This window comes from Balaenoptera physalus, assembly GCF_965194825.1.
Source record: "Balaenoptera physalus genome assembly, chromosome: 20".
NCBI classification, from domain to species: Eukaryota; Metazoa; Chordata; class Mammalia; order Artiodactyla; family Balaenopteridae; genus Balaenoptera; species Balaenoptera physalus.
Genome location: NC_138901.1, coordinates 37409183 through 37431975, shown reverse-complemented (window position 1 = coordinate 37431975; position 22793 = coordinate 37409183). Strand labels below are relative to the sequence as shown.

General features: G+C 41.2%; 1 protein-coding gene and 1 long non-coding RNA gene across 5 annotated transcripts in view; one reads left to right on the top strand and one right to left on the bottom strand.

Annotated features, from left to right (window-relative positions):
* LOC309649789 overlaps positions 1-22793 on the top strand; it is a 404889-nt gene that overhangs the window by 8639 nt on the left and 373457 nt on the right. The window contains exon 2 of the long non-coding RNA XR_014257296.1: positions 61-5188. This is a non-coding gene — a long non-coding RNA (uncharacterized lncRNA). The remainder of the gene's footprint in view (positions 1-60; positions 5189-22793) is intronic.
* Positions 5179-22793, bottom strand: part of ANKFN1 (ankyrin repeat and fibronectin type III domain containing 1) — a 427590-nt gene continuing 409975 nt past the window's right edge. For 3 of the 4 annotated variants that reach the window (XM_082439936.1, XM_082439937.1, XM_082439935.1), the window contains one exon: positions 5179-9735. In XM_082439936.1, coding sequence (XP_082296062.1) covers positions 8939-9735 — 797 coding nt within the window. In that variant the 3' untranslated portion in view covers positions 5179-8938. Of the gene's footprint in view, positions 20918-22793 lie in introns of all 4 variants that reach the window. The other variant, XM_082439938.1, reaches the window with a different exon arrangement.

Sequence of the window (22793 nt, the reverse complement as noted above, 5' to 3'; positions counted from 1 at the left end):
ATTGGAAAAGGATGCTGAGCATGGATCTCTCAGTTATTTTCCTTCTCCACTCTCCTTTAGCTACAAGAGACTCAAGGTCATGTCTACTTATCTTCCACCACCTGCCCTCCCCCAAAGAACAATGGCAGCACAAAAAATATCACCAAAACAGAAACGCTCTGAGAAGAATCCTGACGCATCTCTCATATGTCCTTAATGTGAGTATTTTTGATTCATGAAATTTCAAAGCTGATAAAGATCCCACACATTTGATAGATATCGTCATCTGTAAGTTCAGAGAGGAAAAGTGTCTGGCTTGTAGTCACAGAGTGCCTGACTCTGAGCTAGAACTTGGGCCCCCTGGGAAAGGGTCTGTGTGCTTTGCTGTCTGGTTTAGCTTCATTTGTGGTCATTATCTGTGTGTATATAATGTCCCTTGTGTGTCTGTCTATGCAGGGTGTCTGTTCCAGAGAGAGAGAGAGCTTCCAGTGGCCAGTTCAGGCATTGTCCTTCCTTTCTCATAAGACCTAATTCAGTGGCATGTGGCATACCAGACAGTCAGGAGTCGCGGACCCTAGATTTCACTTTATTGAGCCTCAAGCTCCTTATTTGCAAAACGGAGATAAAAGTTCTTGCTCTGATCACCTCACAGGGCGGTTTGTCAAGTTCAAATAGGATGGTGCTTGTGAAAGTATTTTATACACATATAGGAGATTGCAGTTATCAAAAGCTCGATGGGGAAAATGGTGTGGGCAAAAGTGGCCTTTTGGGCACTGGGACAAGACTTTTGCAGGTTTTCCGCTTGCTCAGAGGGTGCAGCTGGGATAGGAGACCTGCATATATCCATCTCCATGGTGCCCAATCACTGGACATGATACTGGGCACTCAGATCTAACGGGGGGCTGTCTGGAAGCGCACCTTTCTCCCCAGGTCCTTTGCTTCCTTCAGGGGGCTGACCTTAATCAAAGCACTCTGGTGATGGTGTGTGGGGTGGGTGGTGGAGTTTTTCAGGAAATCCTAAAGAAATACATTCAAGGCAGTCTGAGTGGAGCTTCTTCTGAGTCATTATAGAGAGCCTCAGGCTGACAGGCATTTGGAAAGGTCCTTGAGTTCATTTCTTTGTGGAGAAATTAAGCAAATTATGAGAATTAAGCTGATTTTCAGTGATCTCTTCATCAGTTTATCACCCATTTAACAGGTCTTTGCCAGGAGCTATGAAATGTGTTGGGGAGATGATGATCAAAAAACAGGCAATTGCCAAGGGGGAGGAGGGTGGTGGGGGGATGGATTGGGAGCTTGGGACTATCAGATGCAAACTATTATATATAGAATGGATAAACAACAGGTCCTGTTGTATAGCACAGGGAAGTATTTTCAATATCCTGTGATAAACCATAATGGGGAAAAAAAAAAACAACACAGGCAGTTGTTTTTGACTTAGAGCATCTGATCTAGCCTAGTATACAGCTGGAGCCTAACTTCCTCTAGTCTGTATCTAATGCCAGTCCTTTCTGTGGCAAAATAACAATGCAATGATTGACAGGGCAGGGATTATGACAGAACAAGGATTATTATTATTATTATTACTACTATTACTCATAGTAGTATTGACAGAACAAGGAGCATTATGCAAAGGTGAGCGTGCCATATGCTACCTGAAGAAGAAAGGCATTTTCACAGCCAAGGAATCATTGTAAAGATCTAACTTACTTGACAGATAATACTGGGCAAAAGAATTTCCTTCTGAGTGTTTTTCCCTGCCTGATAGTCACTGTAAATCAATAAGAAACTCCTGGTTTAAGCTTGCCTAATTCCCTAACATGATTTTCAAAAATTTTTATAGAGAAGAAGGAATTATTTCTTGCTGGCAGATGGAAATACTGCATATTGCTTGGCATACCTTATCAAAAGGGCTACCCAGTCAGTGAAGGCACATTTCTTACCTTGAATTTGAAAGGGCTGCTCTGACTCCAATCTGTCCCTCCCCCAACACCTCCCCAGGAGTGTTCATAGGAGAAAGGGGATATTAAAGAGCAATGTCATCTGTTTGGTTTGAGAAAGAAGGTAAACTTTTATTTAAAGACAGAATTAGGAAAAGAAAGTAATGGTTTGCTTAGAAAGATGACAATTTACATAGGGAAAACAGCACATTTGGTCAGGACAACAAAACGGCCTTCTGAGGCTGTCAGGAAAGCCGACCACAAACATGCCAATAAAGGGTTGAATTTATGTGTGTGTGTTTGTGTGTGTGTGTATTTAAAAGAATTCTGTAAAACAGCATAAGACAAATACATGGTCCAAAGCAGCATATTTCCTGCTCTTGGGAATTCAGGAGAACCTTTGTGCAAGTTCCTGGGATTGAAGTAATCTCTTTGTAGTATTCTCAAACACAGAAGAAATCTCAAATCTCAGCCAGAGGGAGTAGCAGTAAGGGAGGAGCTTTGTGGGTGTGGAAATAAAGGCATAGAGAAATAGAGATAGGACAGCACATGCAGAAGTGCACTGAAGACATTTAAATATGCACGCAGTGGAGAAGGGCAAAGGTTAAGATGTCTGAACTCCTGGGTGCAATTTGGTGAGAGTATTTGCCATGGTAGTCTGCTGCTGTATTTTCAATACTTGGCATTAACCAATTATGCAAGAGAAATAACTCAAAAGCTATTGATCAGTCAAGGGCCAAGTGGTCAGACTTTTCCAATAATTGTCAAAACAATGCCCTAAATAGTAACTTTTTCAGTGTTTCAGTGAGAAGATTTTAAAAACTCAGACTGAAAAATTATTGTCTTCATTGAGACTTAGAAAAAGCATCAGGTAAGCCAAATACTGACGATTCTATTAGTTTATTATTTAATTGACATTTCTCCACACTGAAGACAAGGGCTTGGAAATTGTCCTTTAAACAACAAAAGATCTTATGAAGAATCAAAAATATTTTTGACTTCTTCACCCTTGAACTAGATTTCAACAACATCAAGTTAGATATAAAGTAAAATATATTAGTACTATTTAATGCCTATGAAATAAACTCATTCCCTCTGACAGGCAAGATTTCTTCTGTTGACAATTTTTCTTTCAAATACAATTAGGCAGGTAGGAAATTATCAAAAATACTTGCCGTTAGAAAAATTATCTTAATTCTTGTTAACCCCTGACCTCTTATAAATTGGTAGGCTCAAGAGGCATGCATTTTACCAGTGCTGTTTTTGATTGAGGGTCTGGCCATTTACAATGTCTGTTTAAAATGTTCAAAGAGTCTGCAAAAGTACATACTACAAAATATTATCGTTTCAAGATTGGAGGTCACATTTAACACACCATACATGATTCATCTGTACATTTACAGAGGTTTAAAGCACACAAAATTGTGCAGATAACATACCGAAGTCTAAACTTTTACATACACTCAGTTGCATACATAGCAATGAGATACAATAAATTCTGAACGAATAACAACCAATAATCAGCCAAATTACTATGTACACATTAGGCAGGAAGCAATTAAACACTGCCTGATAGAATGTCAGTGAAATTACTTTTCCTATAAAACACCCCTACTCCCCCACCCCACACTTCTTTAAATTCTTTTTCCATCACAAACATTAAACTGATGTTGTGACCATATACGTGAGAATCCCCAAACGTCAGCTTTGTCACAGGGCAAGAAGCAACACAGCAACTCAGAGTGACTGAACACAACAATTTGCCAGTCTTGGCTTTTTATAAATCAGCTACTGGATGGTGGTTACTGTGAAAGCATAGTCAGACTTTCATGTCATGGAATAAAGGAAGAGGAGCAAAGAGTATTAACTAATAGCTTCTTAACATTTACCACTAAGTTAAATACTGGCTTTGCTAAAGTAAAAAATGTATATATCTGGAGAGGAAAGACCCTAGGATAATATTTAAAACAAACAACAACAATCTCCTACTTCCTTTATCCAAACAGAATATTTTCACAGTCCACCTGTCTGATTGTTTAAGCAAAACCAGCTGTCCTTTTGAATAACAATTTTACAAATTCATTATTAATGGAAATGGAAGAAATAATTTAAAAAAATATATATAACTACTGTGTGCAGATGTGGTGGAAAAACCAGAGACCCGAAATATGGCAAAATCAGTGCTTCATAAACAGTCAATGGATTTCTCTAAAAATACTTTTTGCTAATGGCAAAGTTCAACACCTCAGAAAAACTCTGAATTTAGATCTTAGAATAAGCTTCCAAGCTGTACAACATAGTTTCAAATACACTACCCTTGTTGTTTGTAAGGCCGCACTGAAGTTTAGCTTAACAGTCATAAGCCGTGTGTTTGAACATCTTATGAAAGGTGACCAGCAAAGAAACAGGTTTTTTCCTTATTCACCCTACTACCTGTGAAGAGGTATCATTGCTTTCCAAATAGCTCCTTTACAAATTTCCTTAAAGGTGAAAAAAGAAAAAAGTTCATATTTGCGTAATTGAATCATCTGGAAAAATATTTAGACTTTATAAAGTGACAATGTAGCACTTTCAATTCGCTGAGAGTGCTCTCTTGTTAATCTATAATTACCCTCTCTAATTGGTATGTTATAGTTCAATAAACAATATTAAGAGATGCACATTCTCTGCTGTAGCTCTGCTACATGCAAAGTTGAGAGAGCCATAGAATAATGGCATCATCTTTCCAACAAGTTATCAGTTTTAAAGAGCCAGTGAATTCTGTGTGCTGTTGACGTAACTAGGGAACTGAAATGCACTGCAGACCCCTTAACAGCTTGAGTTGACAGTTCTCCAAGAGAAAGGGACTACATCTTGGGTGGAGCGTGATGAACAAAAGAGGGCCAAGGAGTTGGGGTTTTCTGGTATGCCTACGTGTCTAAAATCGTTGTCTTCGAGGGAAGAGCTCAGCGTTCATCAGGGTGCACGTTCGTGTGGCAGGATAACAATGAATGAGAGGCCAGTCCTCTTTCCCACTTGTCTGGCATGATCTCCTGGCAAGGATGGGGTAGGTGTTTGCCAGGTGGCTCCCGGACAAGGTCTTTTTAGGGGAGCACAGCCAGGCTTCAGTCAGTGCTTTTCATAAAGTGCTTTGGGATCCTTCAGGAATGGGGGCTGGAGGAATATTATTACTAACGGGATTCAACTTTCAAATTAAATGCAACCATTTTCTCCAGTGTAATTATTGCTTTGAACATTAGCGAATGTTCTTAAAATGGAATGGAATTCACGTTCTTTTATTTATTTATTTATTTATTTATGACTGTGTTGAGTCTTCGTTTCTGTGCGAGGGCTTTCTCTAGTTGCGGCAAGTGGGGGCCACTCTTCATCGCGGTGCGTGGGCCTCTCACCATCGCGGCCTTTCTTGTTGCGGAGCACAGGCTCCAGACGCGCAGGCTCAGTAATTGTGGCTCACGGGCCCAGTTGCTCCGTGGCATGTGGGATCTTCCCAGACCAGGGCTCGAACCCATGTCCCCTGCATTGGCAGGCAGATTCTCAACCACTGCGCCACCAGGGAAGCCCAGTAACCACTTCTTAAAATACCCACTCCCTAGAGTGAATGTTTTTGATGACTGTCTCCCAAGTACCCTTACAAAGGAAGAGGATGTGATAGCCTTGTAAATGGTTGCCGAGCATATACATTGATGAATTGCATTTTCCAGGCTATCCTCTTTTACCAATAGATAGCAAGAGCGAAATCAAAGATGCCTAGCCCAACATGCACTGTGTTGGCCTGGCTGAGGCGACAGGCTCCTGCCTCGTCTAAGACATTGATAAGAAAATGTATGGTGATGACGGCTACACTCATAGCAGAATGTGAGCTCCTTGTGGCCGGGGAATCTGTTTCATACTTGATTCTTTTGTTCTCTTTGGGACTTATAATAGAGACGGACATACGGGAGGACCTCAGTCAATGATTTTTGAGGGTTTCACAAATGACGAGCTAACACAGGTGAGAATTAAGCATGTCAGAAACACGGTGGAAAAGAAGACCTGAAACAGGAAAGTTTCCTCCAGAGGCTCCCCAGTTGGATTTAAAAAGAATGAAAGACAAAAGTCCATCTATCCAAAACAAACAAAACAAAGCCGATAAGACAAAGGAAAACAAACATACAAAAAATCCTCAGATTTTGTAAAGTCTCTATAATGAGAAGACTGGACAAATGAATAAAGGACTGTGATTTAGAGAAAACAATTATCTCTCACAAGAATGTTTTAATTTAAACTAGGCTCATAAGAAGTTGCAAAGTGGAGGTGTGGATAGAGGGAAACTTCTTGAACAAATAGCGAATTATTGAGGATATAGCATCCACCTTTCTATAGGAATATCGCTAGGAAAATGCATTTTCAAGTTGATTAAGTATGCCCACTGAAATCTAACGTTCATTATTCATTTCATGGACACGCATCTCTGTTCCTCATAGAAGGTGAAAAAATAACCCCATGTGCCTAATATAAATTAGTGGGTTTGAATTTAACGCCATTCTACTTAATGAGTTATTATTTGGTCCAATGTGTCAAAACGTGCTGACCAAATGCAGGGTCAGAAGGACGGGTCAGTCTTTGCTCTTGCTGCCTGTCAAATGTCTTCCATCTAATTCAGTCACAGCCTTCCTTCCTTGCCACCAGAAAGGTCATGATCAGGGAATCACTTGGTTTCTGAGTCCTTGACGATTTCAGCATCTCATGTCACAAACTCATTCAATATATATAACCTGTCTTTTAATTAGAAGTAAGTAAGAAACTGAGTGGAGATGACTCTGTGTTATTTTTGTTTTTAAATGGGAGTCATATGGTGAGCAATTTTAAGTGCATTTCTCCTGATTCGGTTTTAAATTAATTATAATTAATTAATTAGCTTAGATATCTAGTATATGAAATTTGTAATTTCTGGCAACAGAGAGCTCTGTGGTATTGGAAATCTGTTAGGTAAAGGTTGAGAGAAGGATTTGAATTTGGAATTACCTGTAAACTAGGTACGCAGCCTATGGAAAATCAAAAGTTGACTAGGTATGTACCAATTCCCACTGGGACAGTCTGCTATAAAGGGAATGGTTCTGGATTCTGACCCAAACTCTGAGACTAAACCAGCTCTGTGACCTTGAGTAAGTCACTTAACCTCTCTGGGCCTTAACTGCTTCATCTGTGAATGCAAGGACTTAGACTAATTTTAGGTTCTCTTCTAGTTCTAGTTCTAAAACACTCCATACATATAGAATTCACTCAGAACAGAAGAAAATTGCATTTTAAAATCCTCCCAGGCATGGAAAAGGAGCTGCAGTGATTCTGATCAAGATTCTTCGGCCAGGGTGGGGGTGGGGGGGCGGGGGGGGTCGGTTACTGAGTATAAAATCTCTTAAAAAAATAAAGACTGAGCTCTGGGCTTTAGTTTTCTAATGACCATAGGCCATGGGCCAAATCTGTACCTTTCCGCCAGGGTAATTATTTATGTTTAAATCAAATGTTTTTAAAATGGAAGGAATCGGAATAACATTGTGAACAGGGGACTTTGTGTGAACTCCCATGAGGAGGACTGGTAGAACTGCGAGGACAGAGGTAGGGCCATAAAGAGCAATATTTAACCAAAATGCCTGTGAAGCAGAAAAGGACCATTTAGAATATCAGTGAACTGAATGGGTCTTGGCTCCAGGAAAGGAGAGAAGGCTCATGCCTGTTCTGAATATGCAGTGTGATTGCTCTTTGATTTGGTTTCTCCTTTGTGAGAAAGCCAGGTGGGAGGCAGTGAGACCCAAGCAAGATTTTCAGGTGTCTTTGAGTATAGCCTTGGAACCACTGGCAAGGCCTTCTAAGGAAAGATTTTCCCTGAGCCCAATGGGTCAACTGATCTAGGGGCAAAACTGACTTTGGAAGGGTGGATTGAAAAGGGGAAGGCAGCAACCAAAGCTCTGGACGGTCTGTCCCATGACCCGTTACGTGGGGGAGAGTAGATGTGCCTGTGTCACTGAGAAAACTCCATCCCTGCCTGGCCACATCTGAAGGGCACTTTCTTGTTCAATTACAAATCTATCACCTAAGAATCTGCAGCAGATCCATTATCATTCTCAGAGACACAGCCCCCACCATGGCTTTACTTATTTTAGGACTGGAAAGGAAACACAGTTTTGCACGTCTCTCTCCCTCCCCTTATCTTGTGTATAATCCAGTCTTTCACTTAACTCAGCCATCTCCTTGCACCCTGGAATAATACACAGCCCATTTTCATGCTTGAATGGGAGCTGAGTGTACAGGAAGGGCTGCTTCCCGCCCTATTCTATCTTTGCAAGACAGAGCTAGAAGAGAAGCCTCCTCTACGTTTGTTTCTGGAGGTTTCCACACAGCACTAAGTGAAGAAAAGGCCTGTCCAAGGCCTACTTAACTAGATCAGTGCTGACCGATAGATTGGATTTGGTGAGCTGCTGAGAACGCTGCACTTTGGAACGACTTGGTTTAGCTGATGGGGAACCCAGGACAAGTCCACTGACCCTATTCCCTAGAGACACAAACTGGGCTTCTTTCCCCAAACTCTTCTAAAGGTTTGGGATGGAGGGAAAAACAATGCTAATCTTATTTTCATCTATAGAACTCCTCCCTGTCGATCACAAATGCATGAAAGAGCCTAAGCTCAGGAGTCGGATTACACAGCCAGCTGCAGAATTGACGGTGGTTCTTTGGGTTGTCCTACCTCTGCCACAGGTGCCACCAGTAGGATGGCATGTTTGAACCCTTGTGTCCAGGACTCCATGTTGACACAGAAGCTTTTCTATGCCCTTCATAGGCTGAACTGGGAATGACACTGGCAACTCTCGCCTCCACTCCAACTCTAAAAAAGAGGACCTTGAACCTGTTAACCTTTGGGTTTTTAACATTCAAACCATTTTAAAATGGGTGGGGACACGGTGGGGTGGGGGCAGGCTGGGGGTAGGGTGATGGAAAATGCAAGGACAAGCAGTGGAACTGTGGACAGCCAGTCGTGGGCCTCCCTAAAGCATGCTGCTGAGTATTTCCGACACAGGGGAGGGGGTCGGGCCCTCTGGGCTCATCTCTGGGCTCGTGAGGCTGGGCAGACCTGAGGGGCCTCCGGCGGGCGGGCTCAAGGCTTCCCAAGGCTTGGCGTCCACCAGGGCCGCGGGGTAGGGCTCCACGTAGATGCGGCGCACCGCAGGCCTTGGATCCTGGAGGCTGCCCTTCCGCTCCTCCGGGAGGCTGGCGGCGTGGGCCGGAGCCAGGCCCCGCGGCCCTTCTTGGGCAGGTGCCAGCCGCTCAGCTTCCCCGGGCTCCTGGGCCAGGCCGCAGGCCCGGGGCAGCTGCTGCGTGTACACGCCCTCGGACAGCGACAGCGACTGCGTCTCGCTGTGCATGCGCAGCCAACGGTAGTGGCGACTGAAGCCGCCGTAGTGCGGGGGCTTGGCCAGCTTCCGCTTTCCCAGGAAGCCCAGCGGCGGCCGCGCGCCCGGTGCTGCTTTGGCGTGGTCCTTGGGCACGGGGCCTGTGAGGGTCAGGCTGTGCAGGAGCTCGGTGCACAAGTGGTCGGCCTCGGGCCCCGGGCCGCGGCCCTGGGCGTCCTGGCGCGGCCCCGACGGAGGCTTCATGTCGTGCACCTGCAGGACGTCGGGGGCGCTTCCGCTCAGGCCGCTTCGGGCCTGCTGGGCGATGTCGTGCGATGACAGGTAGACCAGGTCCAGGTCGCGGGGGCTCAGGGCGTCACTGGAGTCGTAGTCGCTGTCAGTGGGGAGGAAGACTTCGGAGCAGCCTTCTTCGTCAGAGCAGGGCTGTGAATCTGCAAAGCCAGAGACTGCTGTTAGAAACAGGAGAAACTCCTAGCCAGGGCTCAAGGAGTGTCCTGTGGTTGAGGCCCTCCCCCATCCCTCCTCCGTGCCTAGAAGGGCTTGCGCTTCGTTTAGTGGTCTGCTCTCATTTCTTGACGTTTTAATAATTTTTGAACAAGGGGCCCCACTTTTTCGTTCGGCGTAGGGCCCTGTAAGTTCTTAGCTAAAAGGGAAAGGAAGGAGAGGAACTCGGACAGGACCAACCACCCTTGCAGAAGCAGAGGGGAACATGCCCTCCTTCCCCACATCCGATTTTACTGTTCACTGGGCTTGTGGAGAGAGGATGAAACAGGAAACAAAGCTGGATGTCATTCATGTATTTGTTCCCTAGTTTTATTTCAGAGATGATTTTTACATTTGATAAAGTAGCAGGAACTTAAAAGGGGGAAGGAAGGAGAGGAGGCACTATGGTGGCGGAAGTCAGGGACACCTGGTTTCAAATCCTAGTTGTTCTCCAGACTGCTCTGTGATCTTGGGAAAGTTACTTAACTTCTTTGAACCTCAGTTTTTTTATCTGCAAAATGGGGATGACAGTAGAACTTCTTACTTAGGGTGACTAAAAAAAAAATAAATGGTTTATATATATAAATACTTACCATGTTGTCACGTGCTTAAAAAGAAAAAAAATAAGGCCAAAGAAAAAAACAAAACATAAGTAAAATCAGAGGTGAAAATCACCCTCAAAGGGCATACTACACTAATCACACTGAGCCACAAGTTAGTTCTGTAGATATTTGTCATTTAACGCACTAGTTGTTTGTATCTTTTTCCCAATCAGGTTGTACATTTCTGTAGGGCAAAGACTGCCTTAAAATCCTTTGAATTTCCCACAAAACTCAGCCCATAATAGGTACTTGGTAAATATATGCTAATTTTGAAAACATGAAAAGTCCTCTTAAAAAGAACAAGAAATCTCTAATCTCTAAATTTGAGGCAATCCCGTTCAAAAATCTCCGTAGGATTTTTCTTTTTTTTTAGTATTTATTTATTTGGTTGCATGGGGTCTTAGTTGTGGCAGGTGGGCTCCTTAGTTGTGGCATGCAAACTCTTAGTTGCGGCATACATGTGGGATCTAGTTCCCTGACTAGGAATCGAACCCGGGCCTCCTGCATTGGGAACACGGAGTGTTATCTACTGTGCCACCAGGGGAGTCCCCTCCATAGGGTTTTTAAATGGAATTTAGAAAATTGATTTTTAAATTTATCTGGAAAAGAAAATTTGTGAGAATAGCTAACTTTTTTTTTTTTTTAAGGTACAGTAGGGAGGAGCCTGATTTATGAGGTATCAAAACCTATTACAGAGCTTTGGTAATTAAAACTTTGTAGTATTGGTGTACAGATGGACAGATGGATCTGTAGAACAGAAATATAAAGTCCAGGAACAGTCTTAATTCAGTGTGATAATTGAACATGTGGTAAAGATAGCATTTCAAGGTAGGGGAGTGAATAGATTATTCAGTATATAGTGTTGGGACAATTGGTTATCCCTTTAGTAAAATATTAGAGAAAGTCCTGCCTCATCTCAAATATAAAAATAAATTCCATGTAGTTTAAATATAACAAGCAAACTCTACAAGTATTAGAAGACAATATGTTTGTAATTTTGGGTAGGAAGGTCTTTCTAAGCAAGACAAAACCCCAGAAGTCAGAAAAGAAGTGACTGATAAATTTGACTACATCAAAGTTTAATAAAAACAAATGATCACATAAAGTAAAAAGGTAAGTGGTAGATTGGAAGAAAATAGTAATAATATGTATAACAAAAGATTAATATACAGGATATATATACATCTCCTGTAAATCAGTAAGAAGACAATCCAAACGGGTAGAAGATAACCAACAATTCAAAGAATAATACAAATGGCCAGTAAGCATAATAAAGATATTCAACGTAGGTAGACTATAATTACTAATTAGGTAGTAATTTGGGAAATGCAAGTTGAAGCAAAAACAAAGCATTTTTTTGCCCATCAGATCTGCTGAAAATAAAAATGATAATCTCTTGTATTGGTGACGTGTGGGAAATCAGGAACCCTCATATAATGGTGGTGGGAATAGAAACTGGTCTGGCTCTTTGAATAGCAGCTTGGTAGAATATATTAAAAATGTGCATATCATTTGTCCCAGCAAGTCCTTTTTCAGATATCTATGTTTGAGAAATTGTCACTGTGTGTACATGGAGGCATTTACAAATTGTTCACTGTAACATGATTTATGAAACTAGAAATAATCTTGTGGCTGAGACTACTGTGAAAGGAAGACTTAGAGACACAGAAGCATTAAGAAAAGAAAAATAGTTTAAGAAAAGAAAAATACTTTACTTGGCAAAGTTCTGCAAGGGAGTCCAAATTCAGTGCTGGCTTGCTGGTGAAAAAATACAACAGGTATTTAAAGTAAAAACCCACAGGGTTACAAGGTTATAGTTAGTCGTGCATGGTGGAAAATCAGTATGATTATCATAAGAATACTGTAAACTTAAGGGAAAAAAATTGTTTTGTTAGGGAGTCAGTAATCTACACAAATGGGATTAAGGTTTCTTCTATTTTAAGGACTAGGACCAGATGTAATATATATATTTTTTGCTTGTTTGTTTATTTCAGGGTCAGGGTATGAAGTGTTTCTTTTCCTTTTTTCTTTTTCCTGACTGTAGAAGATGACATTGCTTACTCATTGGCAGGGCAAGATTTCAGTTTTGTTCTCTCGCTGCTGGCTTCTACCCAATATCCATTATCCTGTTTTAGTTACAAAATCTTAAAATTTTGTTTGAGGCAGCAGTGCATTCATGTAAAAGACCACGTTTTTTTCAGCTTCCTTTGCAGCTAGGCATGGTCACATAACTAAATGCTGGCCAGTGAGATAGAACTGAAAGTATGGTATGAAACTTTTGGAAGGCTGCATTAGAGGAGCTGGCTTAGCTGGGAGATAGGCCATTTTGTTCTTCCTCTTTCCTTCCAACTGCCTGTAACAAGATGTGTTGGCTGGGCTCACAAGGCAACCTTGGAAAAGGAAGCCATGTGCTAGGATAGTGGAGCTGAAAAAGGGGGCATGGTATCTGAAGACCATGGAGTCCACATACTGTCGCTGAATTGTCTACCTCTGGGCTTCTTTCACATAAGAACGAAATAAAATATCTTGTGTTAATGACACCCTTATTTGGGTTTTCTGTAACAAGGATCCAGACTTAATCCTAAGTGATACAAGCCTAAACGTTTATTATTAGGAGAATGGTTTAAAAATTTGGGCACATCCATACTATGGAATGCTATGCAGCAGCTACAAAGAATGAGATCAACCCTTATGTTGTTCTTTAAATAATGGCTATCAAAAAGGACTCCCTTTTTTATTTTGAGGGGTTCTACTCATCTGTTCAAGGGTCCCCTCAAACAAAGCCTTCTTTAGGAAGCACCCCCCAACTGTCCCAGAAAGGACTGCCCACTTGTCTGCACTGCTGAAGTAGTTTTTCCTTCAATTATCCTTTGGCACTTAGCCTGTACAGACTTGTATTATTAGTTATCTTTTTAAATGTGAATATAACATCCTGGTTTCCTGGTTGGACCAGAGCCCTCTTAGGGCAAAGATATTTAATTCATCCATTTATTCAACAGTGAAGATTTTGTTTTGCTTCAGCTGCTGCTCTAACAGAAACACTGTGTTTGGTGGCTGACTGAATATAAAATTAATAACAAAGGATCTGCTTCAGGGATTTTACTGTTTTAATGGAGGCAGGGGCATATATGCATCTATGAGACTGTGGAAGAACATATCTTTTATAAAAGAAGTTTAGCAAATAAGATGCAGGTTTATAGGAAGGAGATCACATTTTATTGGGACAGGATTGATGAAGTACTCTGTCATCTCTATTTTTTCTCTCCATTCATTCATCTCTATTTCTATCTATATTAATTTATTTCTTCACTTTCAAAAAGTGTTTTGAGGCAGCTTTTAATAATAAATGTGCAAATGTTGATGAGAGGCTTAGAAACCAGAGAGGAAAATGAAACAATACAGGTAGTCCTGTTTGACTATAATATGGGAACAGGAATGGAATTTTGGGAAAATGAGGCTACAAAAGTAAGATGCCAGCAGTTTCACTCTTGGGAATTTATCCTAGAAAAATAAAGTTTATTTTCATGCAGGAACTTGTATATGAATGTTCATAGCAATTTTATTGGTATTAGCTCCAAACTGGAAATTACCCAAATATCCTTCTGTGGATGCATGATACATCCATACAATGGAATAATACTCATCAATACAAATAAAGAATTCCATTTATGTGACATTTATGAAATAATTATAGAGATGAAGTACAGATTTGTACTAGCCAGGGGCAAGGATGTGGGGAGGGGCGGTGGGTAAGGCTATAAAGGGGTAACAGAGGAAGTTTTGTGGTGACGGTACAATTGAGTATCTTGCCTATGGTGGTGATTACCCAAGGCTGCACATGTGACAAAATACATAGAGCTATACAAGCGAGCCTGCATGCTTATGTGCATGTGCACACACACACATACATACACACATGCACAAGTGTATGTATAACTGGTAAAATCTGGATAAACTGTGGATTATACCAGGTTCTTGGTTTTGATGTTGTATTGATATAAGAACTGTGTAAGATGTGAACACTGGGGAGAGGCTGGGGGAAGAGAACATGGGAATTCCTGTACATTTCTTTGCAACCTGCTGTTCTTATAATTATTTTAAATAAATGGTTAAAAGAGGTTATTTAATTTTTTTTAAAAGGTAGGGTGGAGTCAGAGGAGAGCAGTGAATGCCTAGATAAGGAGTTTGTACCTAATTTTGTCACCAGTGGGTAATTATCAGCGAATTTTGAAGAAGTAATTGACAAGATGAGAGCTGTGATTTAGGATAATTATGTAGCAGGTAGGATGTAAGAAGAACTGGATCAGGAGGAAACAGCAGGGAGGCCAGCTGGGAGGCTGTTGTCCAAGCTATGTTTCCTTTAAATATTTACCTTTTTTAGGTTGTGGGCCTGAGCAAGAGTGGTGGTTACGTGGAAGAGAAGAGAAGTCCAGGAAGGTCATTCATTCAAAGATGTTTACTGAACACCTATTTTGTGATAGACAGACATGGTCTCTGCTTTCAAGCAGCTCACAGAGGGAGGATTAGACAATAAGAATATACATAAGATTAATTTCAAAGAGTGTAAAGTTCTATGAATAAAATGAAACTGAACTTCAGCTAGAGAGTGACTTGGGAGGGAGGTTCGTTTAATAAGGTGGCCAAGGGAGGAGTCTCTGGAGTCTAGATGAGACCTCAGTGATCAGAAGGAACCAGCTTTGTGAACATTTTAGAGAGCAGTCTTTCAGACAACTTGGAGAAGGAAGTGCAAAGGCCCTGAAATGACTAATAGGTTTCAGGCCTTGGTGCCTGGGAGATAGGAGTAGCATTAAACCAGAGGAGTTTAATTGCAACAGGGTTGGGCAGTGGAAGAGGTGGTAAATTTAATTTGGGACAGGTTGAACTTAAGCAGTTGGCCAAAGCATCCTGGAGGGATGGAATGGGAATGTGGTAGGGTAGCAAAGTTGAGGGAAGATGTTTGTGGGTAGAGAAGAAGGAACTGTTGGAAAGGGAACTGTTGAAGACATGAGTAGTACGTTGATGGAAATAACAAGGCGGGGTGATCACTTGGGGGCACAAGTGCTGTCATTGGTCTTTAGTGAAAAAGATGTAAGGACTCCTGGTTAGGGAAGAAGACAGACATAGCTTTTCAAGTTAAAAGGCGAGAACTGGATAAAGGCTTGGGATGAATGACTTTGAAATTCTTAAAACAAATTTTAGGCAGTACTTTTCCCTATCTTTAGTGGGAAAAATTGGGAACTGCGAGTAATAGGCTGTCAGAACTGTTGGCTGTTTTTGATGATGGCAGTGGTAGGTGCCATAGGGGTCATGAAAAAGAGAGGTTAACTGAAGATTTGAAATTGGGCTGGAAATAAGATCCATGCAATTAATTGAAAATCGACTTTAGTTGAACTTTCTTCTCTATTTATCTGGTCACTGTTGTCTATTCAGCTATCCATATGTACTATTCATTTGCATCCACAATAGTAATAACAATACTTGCTATTTACTTTGTACTTACTGTGGGCCAGTCATCATGCTAAGTGCTCTAGGTGCTTTATCTTACTTAATTTTTACACCAGTTCCCATTCTGCAGATAAGAATACTGAAGTCTAGGCTTATTAAAATTTCCAATTCATGTAAGCTGGTAAGTGGCAGAATAGGAACCTACACGCAGATTTGTCTCACTCCAAAGACCTGCTGTACTGCCATTTACCTTAGAATTCCCATGGCTTTCTGTGGAAGCTTTCTGAGGCCTGGGACCTGGTGCATCTGATTCACTTTGCGTGGCGCCCACACATAGCTATATTAAGCTCTTAGTAAGAGAAACACGTTAGGTCTTGTATTAGTTTCCTGTGGCTATTGTAACAAATTACCACACGCTCATGGCTTAAAACAACAGAAATTTATTCTCTCACAGCTTTGGAAGCCGAGAAAGTCTGAAATTAAGGTGTCAGCAGGGTTGCACTCCCTCTGGAGGCTCTAGGGGAGAATACTTCCTTGCCTCTTACAGCTTCTGGTGGCTGTTGGCATTCCTTGGGCTGCATCACTCCAGTCTCGGCTTCTGTCTTCACGTGAGCTCTCGTCTGTGTCTTATAAGGACACTTGTCGTTGGATTTAGGGCTCACCTGGGTAATCCAGGATGATCTTATTTCAGGACCCTGAATTATATCTGTGAAGACTCTTTTTCCACATAAGGTCACATTTGCAGGTTCTGAGGGTTAGGACGTGAACGTGTCTTTTTAGTGGCCACCATTTAACCCACTAGAAGTCTGATAGTAAAAATGATACATCTAGAAGCAACTGCTGAGGAGTGTGTGTCACTTTTTTCCTCTTTCCAGCCTATATCAGGTCAAATGCGCTATAAGAACAGTTTGCACTTTGACCTCTTAGCGTACAAATAGTGAGCATTTGTTGGTTGTAGGGGAATAAGGAGTATATGAAGGTATGCTTTAAAGGGCTGACATTCTAATATTTCAGTGGAGCATCATATTTTAAGACTCAGTCTCTCAGGAAGAGCCTGTGCTGATTTCCCCAGGTGGAGTTAGTTGCTCAGTTCTCATGGCTCATAAAGCATTTTATTTATATCTCTGTTATTGCATTTATCAAGGTTTATTATAAATTATTCACTTGTATTTTTATCTCCCTCATTAACTGTGAACTCTAGAGGGCATGCACTGTGTCTTGTTCATCTCTGCTTAGTAAATGTTGAAGAAGCCAGTCAGTGAAGGAATGGGCTAAGGAAGGAGTCAAGCAAAGGGACATGCAGATCCTCTGTATTTCCCAGATCATCTGATCTGAGCATGAACATGTGAACAGACCATGAGGACTAGAGTGTGAATTAATCATCACTGTATTATTAGCCTCTTGTGGTGTATCTGGTACATACAAGGCTCTCAGTAAAGAATGCTGGGTTGAACTGAAACTGAAACGAATATTGAAATCGGAGAGCTTGAAGAGCAAAGAGATTTGATTGCCTCTTAAAAACAATACTGAAAGCAGCCTGAAAAGATCTGATTTACTTAATCTGCCATAGAAATGTCTGAAAACAATCACCTAAATCATTTTGCTTTATTTTATTTTTTTCATTTTGCTTTATATTTGGTGGTACTTGATTTGAGTCAGCCCAGTTGTAGCAGAAAGAACAATTATCTTAAAACTAGACAAAACTGGGCTGAAGTCCTGTCTTGTTCCTTACTGTGTATATGATCTTGAGCAAATCACTTAGCCCCTCTGAACTTAGCCCCTTCATCTGTAGCATGTAGGTAATTATGTTACCTATCTTCCATTGGTGCTATGAGGATTAAATTTGTTTAAAATACTTTAAGTGCCTTACAAAGAGAAGGTGTTAATATTATTGAAATCCTTTTCACTTTTATTTTTATTAAACAAATTTTTTTTTATTCATTTATTCATTTATTTTTTGGCTGCATTGGGTCTTTGTTGCTGTGCACGGGCTTTCTCTAGTTGTGGCGAGTGGGGGCTACGCTTTGTTGCGGTGGCTTCTCTTGTTGTGGAGCATGGGCTCTAGGCGCGTGGGCTTTGGTAGTTGTGGCACAGGGGCTCAGTAGTTGTGGCACACGAGCTCTAGAGCGCAGGCTCAGTAGTTGTGGCGCACGGGCTTAGTTGCTCCGTGGCATGTGGGATCTTCCCGGACCAGGGCTCGAACCTGTGTCCCCTGCATTGGCAGGCGGATTCTTAACCACTGCACCACCAGGGAAGTACTCTTTCCACTTTTAAATAGAGAATAACTAGAAAGCATATCAAGAGGTGACTCATTAAAATACAAACCAATAATCAGAAAAACTTCAAGATTGTGCTGTGAGAATGGTGAATAAAGGAGAACAGTCATCTCTTAAAGGGTGTCTTGTGTTAGTTAGTCCAGTACTGTATTTCTCATCCTAGATTTAGCACTGAGTTTGTAAATGATGTGAATTCTTTACTGTAGCTCCCGGGAGCAAGGGAGATAGGAGATAAATCAAGAGAAGAGCTAGTTATAACTGTAGTAACCCAGGAAAGAGATGAAAAAGGGCTTGAGTATGGAGTGGTAAATATTATCTTGTAGGTTCAAAGACCTACACTTTGGAAACACTGCTCTAGTGGGAATCTAAATATTTGACTTCCATGGTGGTTGTATTATTTATTATAGGACTTAGTGGAACCGATTGCTTAGAGTGGGATACCCCTCCCAGAACAAGCTGGGAAAATCTCCAGGATGCCAGCCAGGGCACTGAGGAGAGTTTCCAGGGATTTAGGTCACTGCCACTCCCTCCCTTCCTGGAAAAGAATGCAAAGTGCAGCTTCCATCCCCAGATCCGGGCCATATGCTCCATTAAGCATTGTAGGCGCCTTGCCCAGCTGTTATTTTTAATAAACCTGGTTGTGCGCCTCAACTTCCCTTAGAGGGCCCACTGGGCAGGCCAGCACTGGTAGAACCTTGCATTTCCCCTCTGGTTGACCCAAGAGCTGTTTGATGGAAGTTCTGCCCATAGTATTCGTGCTGGCTTAGGAAGCTTGGCTTTCTTGCCATTGTAATGGGTGTTGCAACTCCTGGTCTCTGTGGATCAGGCCAACAACAGCAGAGTAGAATTGATGTGGATTTTGAGGGCTTTATGGGGAGATGACATTGCAGGGAAGAAGAATTGATTTAAAGCCATTGCTTTTCTCTTAAAGGCAGGGGGCATGGCAGGATGGAAAGAAAGGAATAATTAGTAGTATTTGCCCTAAAAATCTGTCTTCACATTTTTAATATATCACTGTCCAAATTGCTGCTTTTTGTGTGTGTGCCTCATTGAATCTGTTTCCACTGTGTTTGAGTAGAATTTAAATAATTTAGAAACAAAGAATTTTAATAAATCTCTCATCAGGCCTTGGGTAGAACCTCAGGGGCTTGTTCACCTTCTAATTTCCCATCTTCAGCTTCCTGTTGATGCTTTTTTTCTTTGATCTGTTTAATTTATGCCATAGTGTTCTTAATCTTAACATCATCTGGGAAAAGCTTACCAGGAAGATTTACATTTGGAAGATCAGGATAATCTTCACATGCATCTGAAGGAAACAATGCCCCCCTCCCCCCTGTTGCCTCACCCATGCGTCACTAGGAGAAATAGTGGTATCGGAAAAAAAAAAAATTGCTGCTGCCTGTGACTACTATGCCCACAGAAAAGGAGTGGGAGAGAAAATACCCATGTGATGGACCAATCATTCCACCCCTGCCTTGCGCTGCCTTTTCTAGGAGCCAACTTTCCTCCTTGGGTCCTTGGGAGATGCTTAATTTTAATTGACTCAGAGGAGTTCTACTTTGTGTTTGAAAACCACACAGAAATGGGAAGTAAGTTAAAGAGTTCCACTGCTCTCCCACCCTGTTTGTCCAACCACATACACACACAAACAAATCCAAGGTACTCAACAGCCTTAAGACAAAATCTTGGGCTGGTACCAGAGTCTAGGCTTGTGATAGGCTTTGTATTTCCATCAGGCTTCTCAGAAGTTAAGTGACCCCTACTCACACAGAATGGAACTGTGTTGCACACTTTGCCCTGTGAGCAACCAATGGGGATATACCTCTAAATTGGATTTTTCCCTCTTCATAAATGGTTTCCAAACAAAAATAGTCATACTAGTGGAGAGGACAGAGTATGCAGGAGCAGATTTCATTGCTCTGAAATGCTTGTGCTTTTGTGAGGGGATGCAGTGCTAAATGTTTCTCCCAGTTCTCAACAGTTTCCCTGTCACTGGGTTCCATTTTTCATTTGCTGCCCTCCACGTCTTTGTGTTTCACAGCCCATGGAATCTTGGCTTCAGAGAAATAAATGGACCCAAGAGAGAGTTATATTTTAAGAAACAGAATGATGATCGCTCACATTTTAAGTTAATAATAAAATCCGAGCGTAATTGGCCAGATCTTCCCAGCAGGGAGTGTGTGTAACCCGTCATCTGGCCAACGTGAGAATTTGGCACTTATGTGGCACAGGAGAGGCCACCCTCATACAGCCAGGGGGGACCCACTTAGGACCCTGTGGCCAAGAGAAGATTAAACACTGGGAAAGTTCTGTGAGTAGAGAGGGCAGACAAGGGCTGTGAAGTGGAAGTAGAATTGAAGAGTTGTTTGTAGAATTATGTGAATTGGGGAACAACATAGGGTATATCTATCCTGCCTTTAAAAAATGCCCTTTCAAGCCTGTACCTCTCCAGCTACTGCCCTCCCTCCTTCTTCTCTTTCACAGCCAAGATTTTGAAGAGTGTATCCTTGCTGATCCCATTTACTCCCCTATCTACTTCTATTCGGTTTCTATCTCCTTTCCTTTATAAACTGCTGTCATCAAGGCTACTGACGACTTCCTTGTTGAAAACAAAAAACAAAACAAAAAAATAGAAGCTTTTCAGTTTTATTTAACCTTTTACCATCATTTGATATGTTTTAATTTCTGTGACACTACTCTCTTGATTTTATCTTCTTCCTCTGGTTGTTACTTCTTAGTTTAAGAAGTCTCGCTCTTCTGTTCCACAGGGATCCTTCCATAGTCTCCTCTCTTACTCTACCTGCTCTCTTTAGGAAATATCAAGCATTTTCATAGCTTCATCATTCATATGTCAACAATTATTAAATCTATATTATTAGTCCAGTTCTCTTTTCTGAGCTTCAGACCCTATACATCCTGGTTTTGTTTTGAATGTTTCTTTTTGCATGGGATGTCCCAAAGCTAACCTAAATTCAACATGCCCATTCGCTCAAGCTTGTTTCTTCTCCTGTCTAACCTGTTTTTGGTAAATAGCATCATAATGTCCTGAGGCACTGTCTCCTCTGTTAATAAGCTTCCTAATTGATCTCCTGCTTCCAACATTGGTCTCTTCAAGCAACACACAGATTGGATTCTAAAGAAAATACAGATTATATCAATCCTTGCTTAAAAGTTTTCAGTGGCTTTCCATCACAAGTAGAATAAAATTCCAACTTCTTACCATGCCCTGCCTGGTCTGGCCCTTGCCTTTCTCTGTACCCCATCTCTTACCACTAGCCCCTTTGTTCACTCTGCTCCAATACTTTGGCTTTCTTTCCACCCCTCACCCACCTCAGGGCCTTTTGCTGTTTTGTTGCTTGGAATATTCCAACTCCAGATCTTTGTATAACCGGATCCTTTTTTTGTGGCTGGTTCAAATGTAACCTTCACAGATAGGTCTCTGCTGATCATCCTAGTGGATTCAGCACTCTCCCTACCCACCTTGATTGCTGTTTTGTATTATGCATTGGAATATTCACTGTTTGAAATGATCTTGTTTATATTTTCATGTCAGCTCTGTGGGAGCACAGACTTTGCTTTGTTTATCATTATATCCCTGTTACCTTGAAGAGTGCCTGGAACATAGTGGGTAACCAATGAATGTTTTTTTAAATGAAAAAAAAAAGGCCATGTCCTTAGATCCTGAGTGCAGCCAGACTGCTTGCAGTTCCCTGAACTACAACACAGTTGCACATTCTGCTTCCTCTTCCTATAATGCTTTCCTCTTTCCTCTTTTTCAGCTCAACTCCTACTTATCTGTCAGTACTTGACTTTGTCACCTCTTCCAGGAAGCTCTCTTTGATCTTATGATTTCCTGGTTAACACCTTCATTAGACTCTATAGCACCCTATGCATGTCCTCATTATAGCACATATGCAATTAGTATGAAATTGTTTGTTAATGTAGCTGTCTCCCTGTTAGATTAGCTTCTGGCAGGGATGGTATTTTATTTGTATCCCCAGCCCACTGGGAATCTATAAAAATCTACTTAATTATTTTGTTGAATTATTTGTTAAATCATAGAAATCTTTGGTAATGTAAATTAGCTGTCCCCCAAGTTCTTGCACTAGCCAAGTTTTGATTTTCAGACATGATGTTTTAAAAATGTACATAACCTTACTTATAGAAAAGGTTCATGCCCCCACTGAAGTCTTCTGTAATAAGAATAACATTAAATACTATACTTACAATTTATTGTCTACTATGTGCCATGAACCTCTGACATAGATTGTCTTATTCACAAATAACTTTTCAAGGTGTATATATTATTATTCTCATTTTTCATATGCAGAAACTGAGACTTACATGTAGTAATCTGTTCAAGCGCATATAGCTAGCAAAAAAAAGCTGGAATTTGAATCCAGGTCTTTGATTTCTAAGCCCAAGCTCTTTCTGCTACGCCATGCTGCCCCCTATGGGACAAGTTCACATTTCAGAACTGTTTATTAAAAATATCAATTATTATCACTGTAAAGCTTATAAAATTTGAGCTTTTATAAGCTACAGAATCAGGAAAGATGCTTTGAATACCATTATTTTAATCAACTAGAAAAATGGCATTAGTTTTAACATGTTCTAGGCAAGAGCATTATATTGTCTGTGACTAGTATGCTTTCTCTCTGTTTATAAGCATAAGGGTGTTTT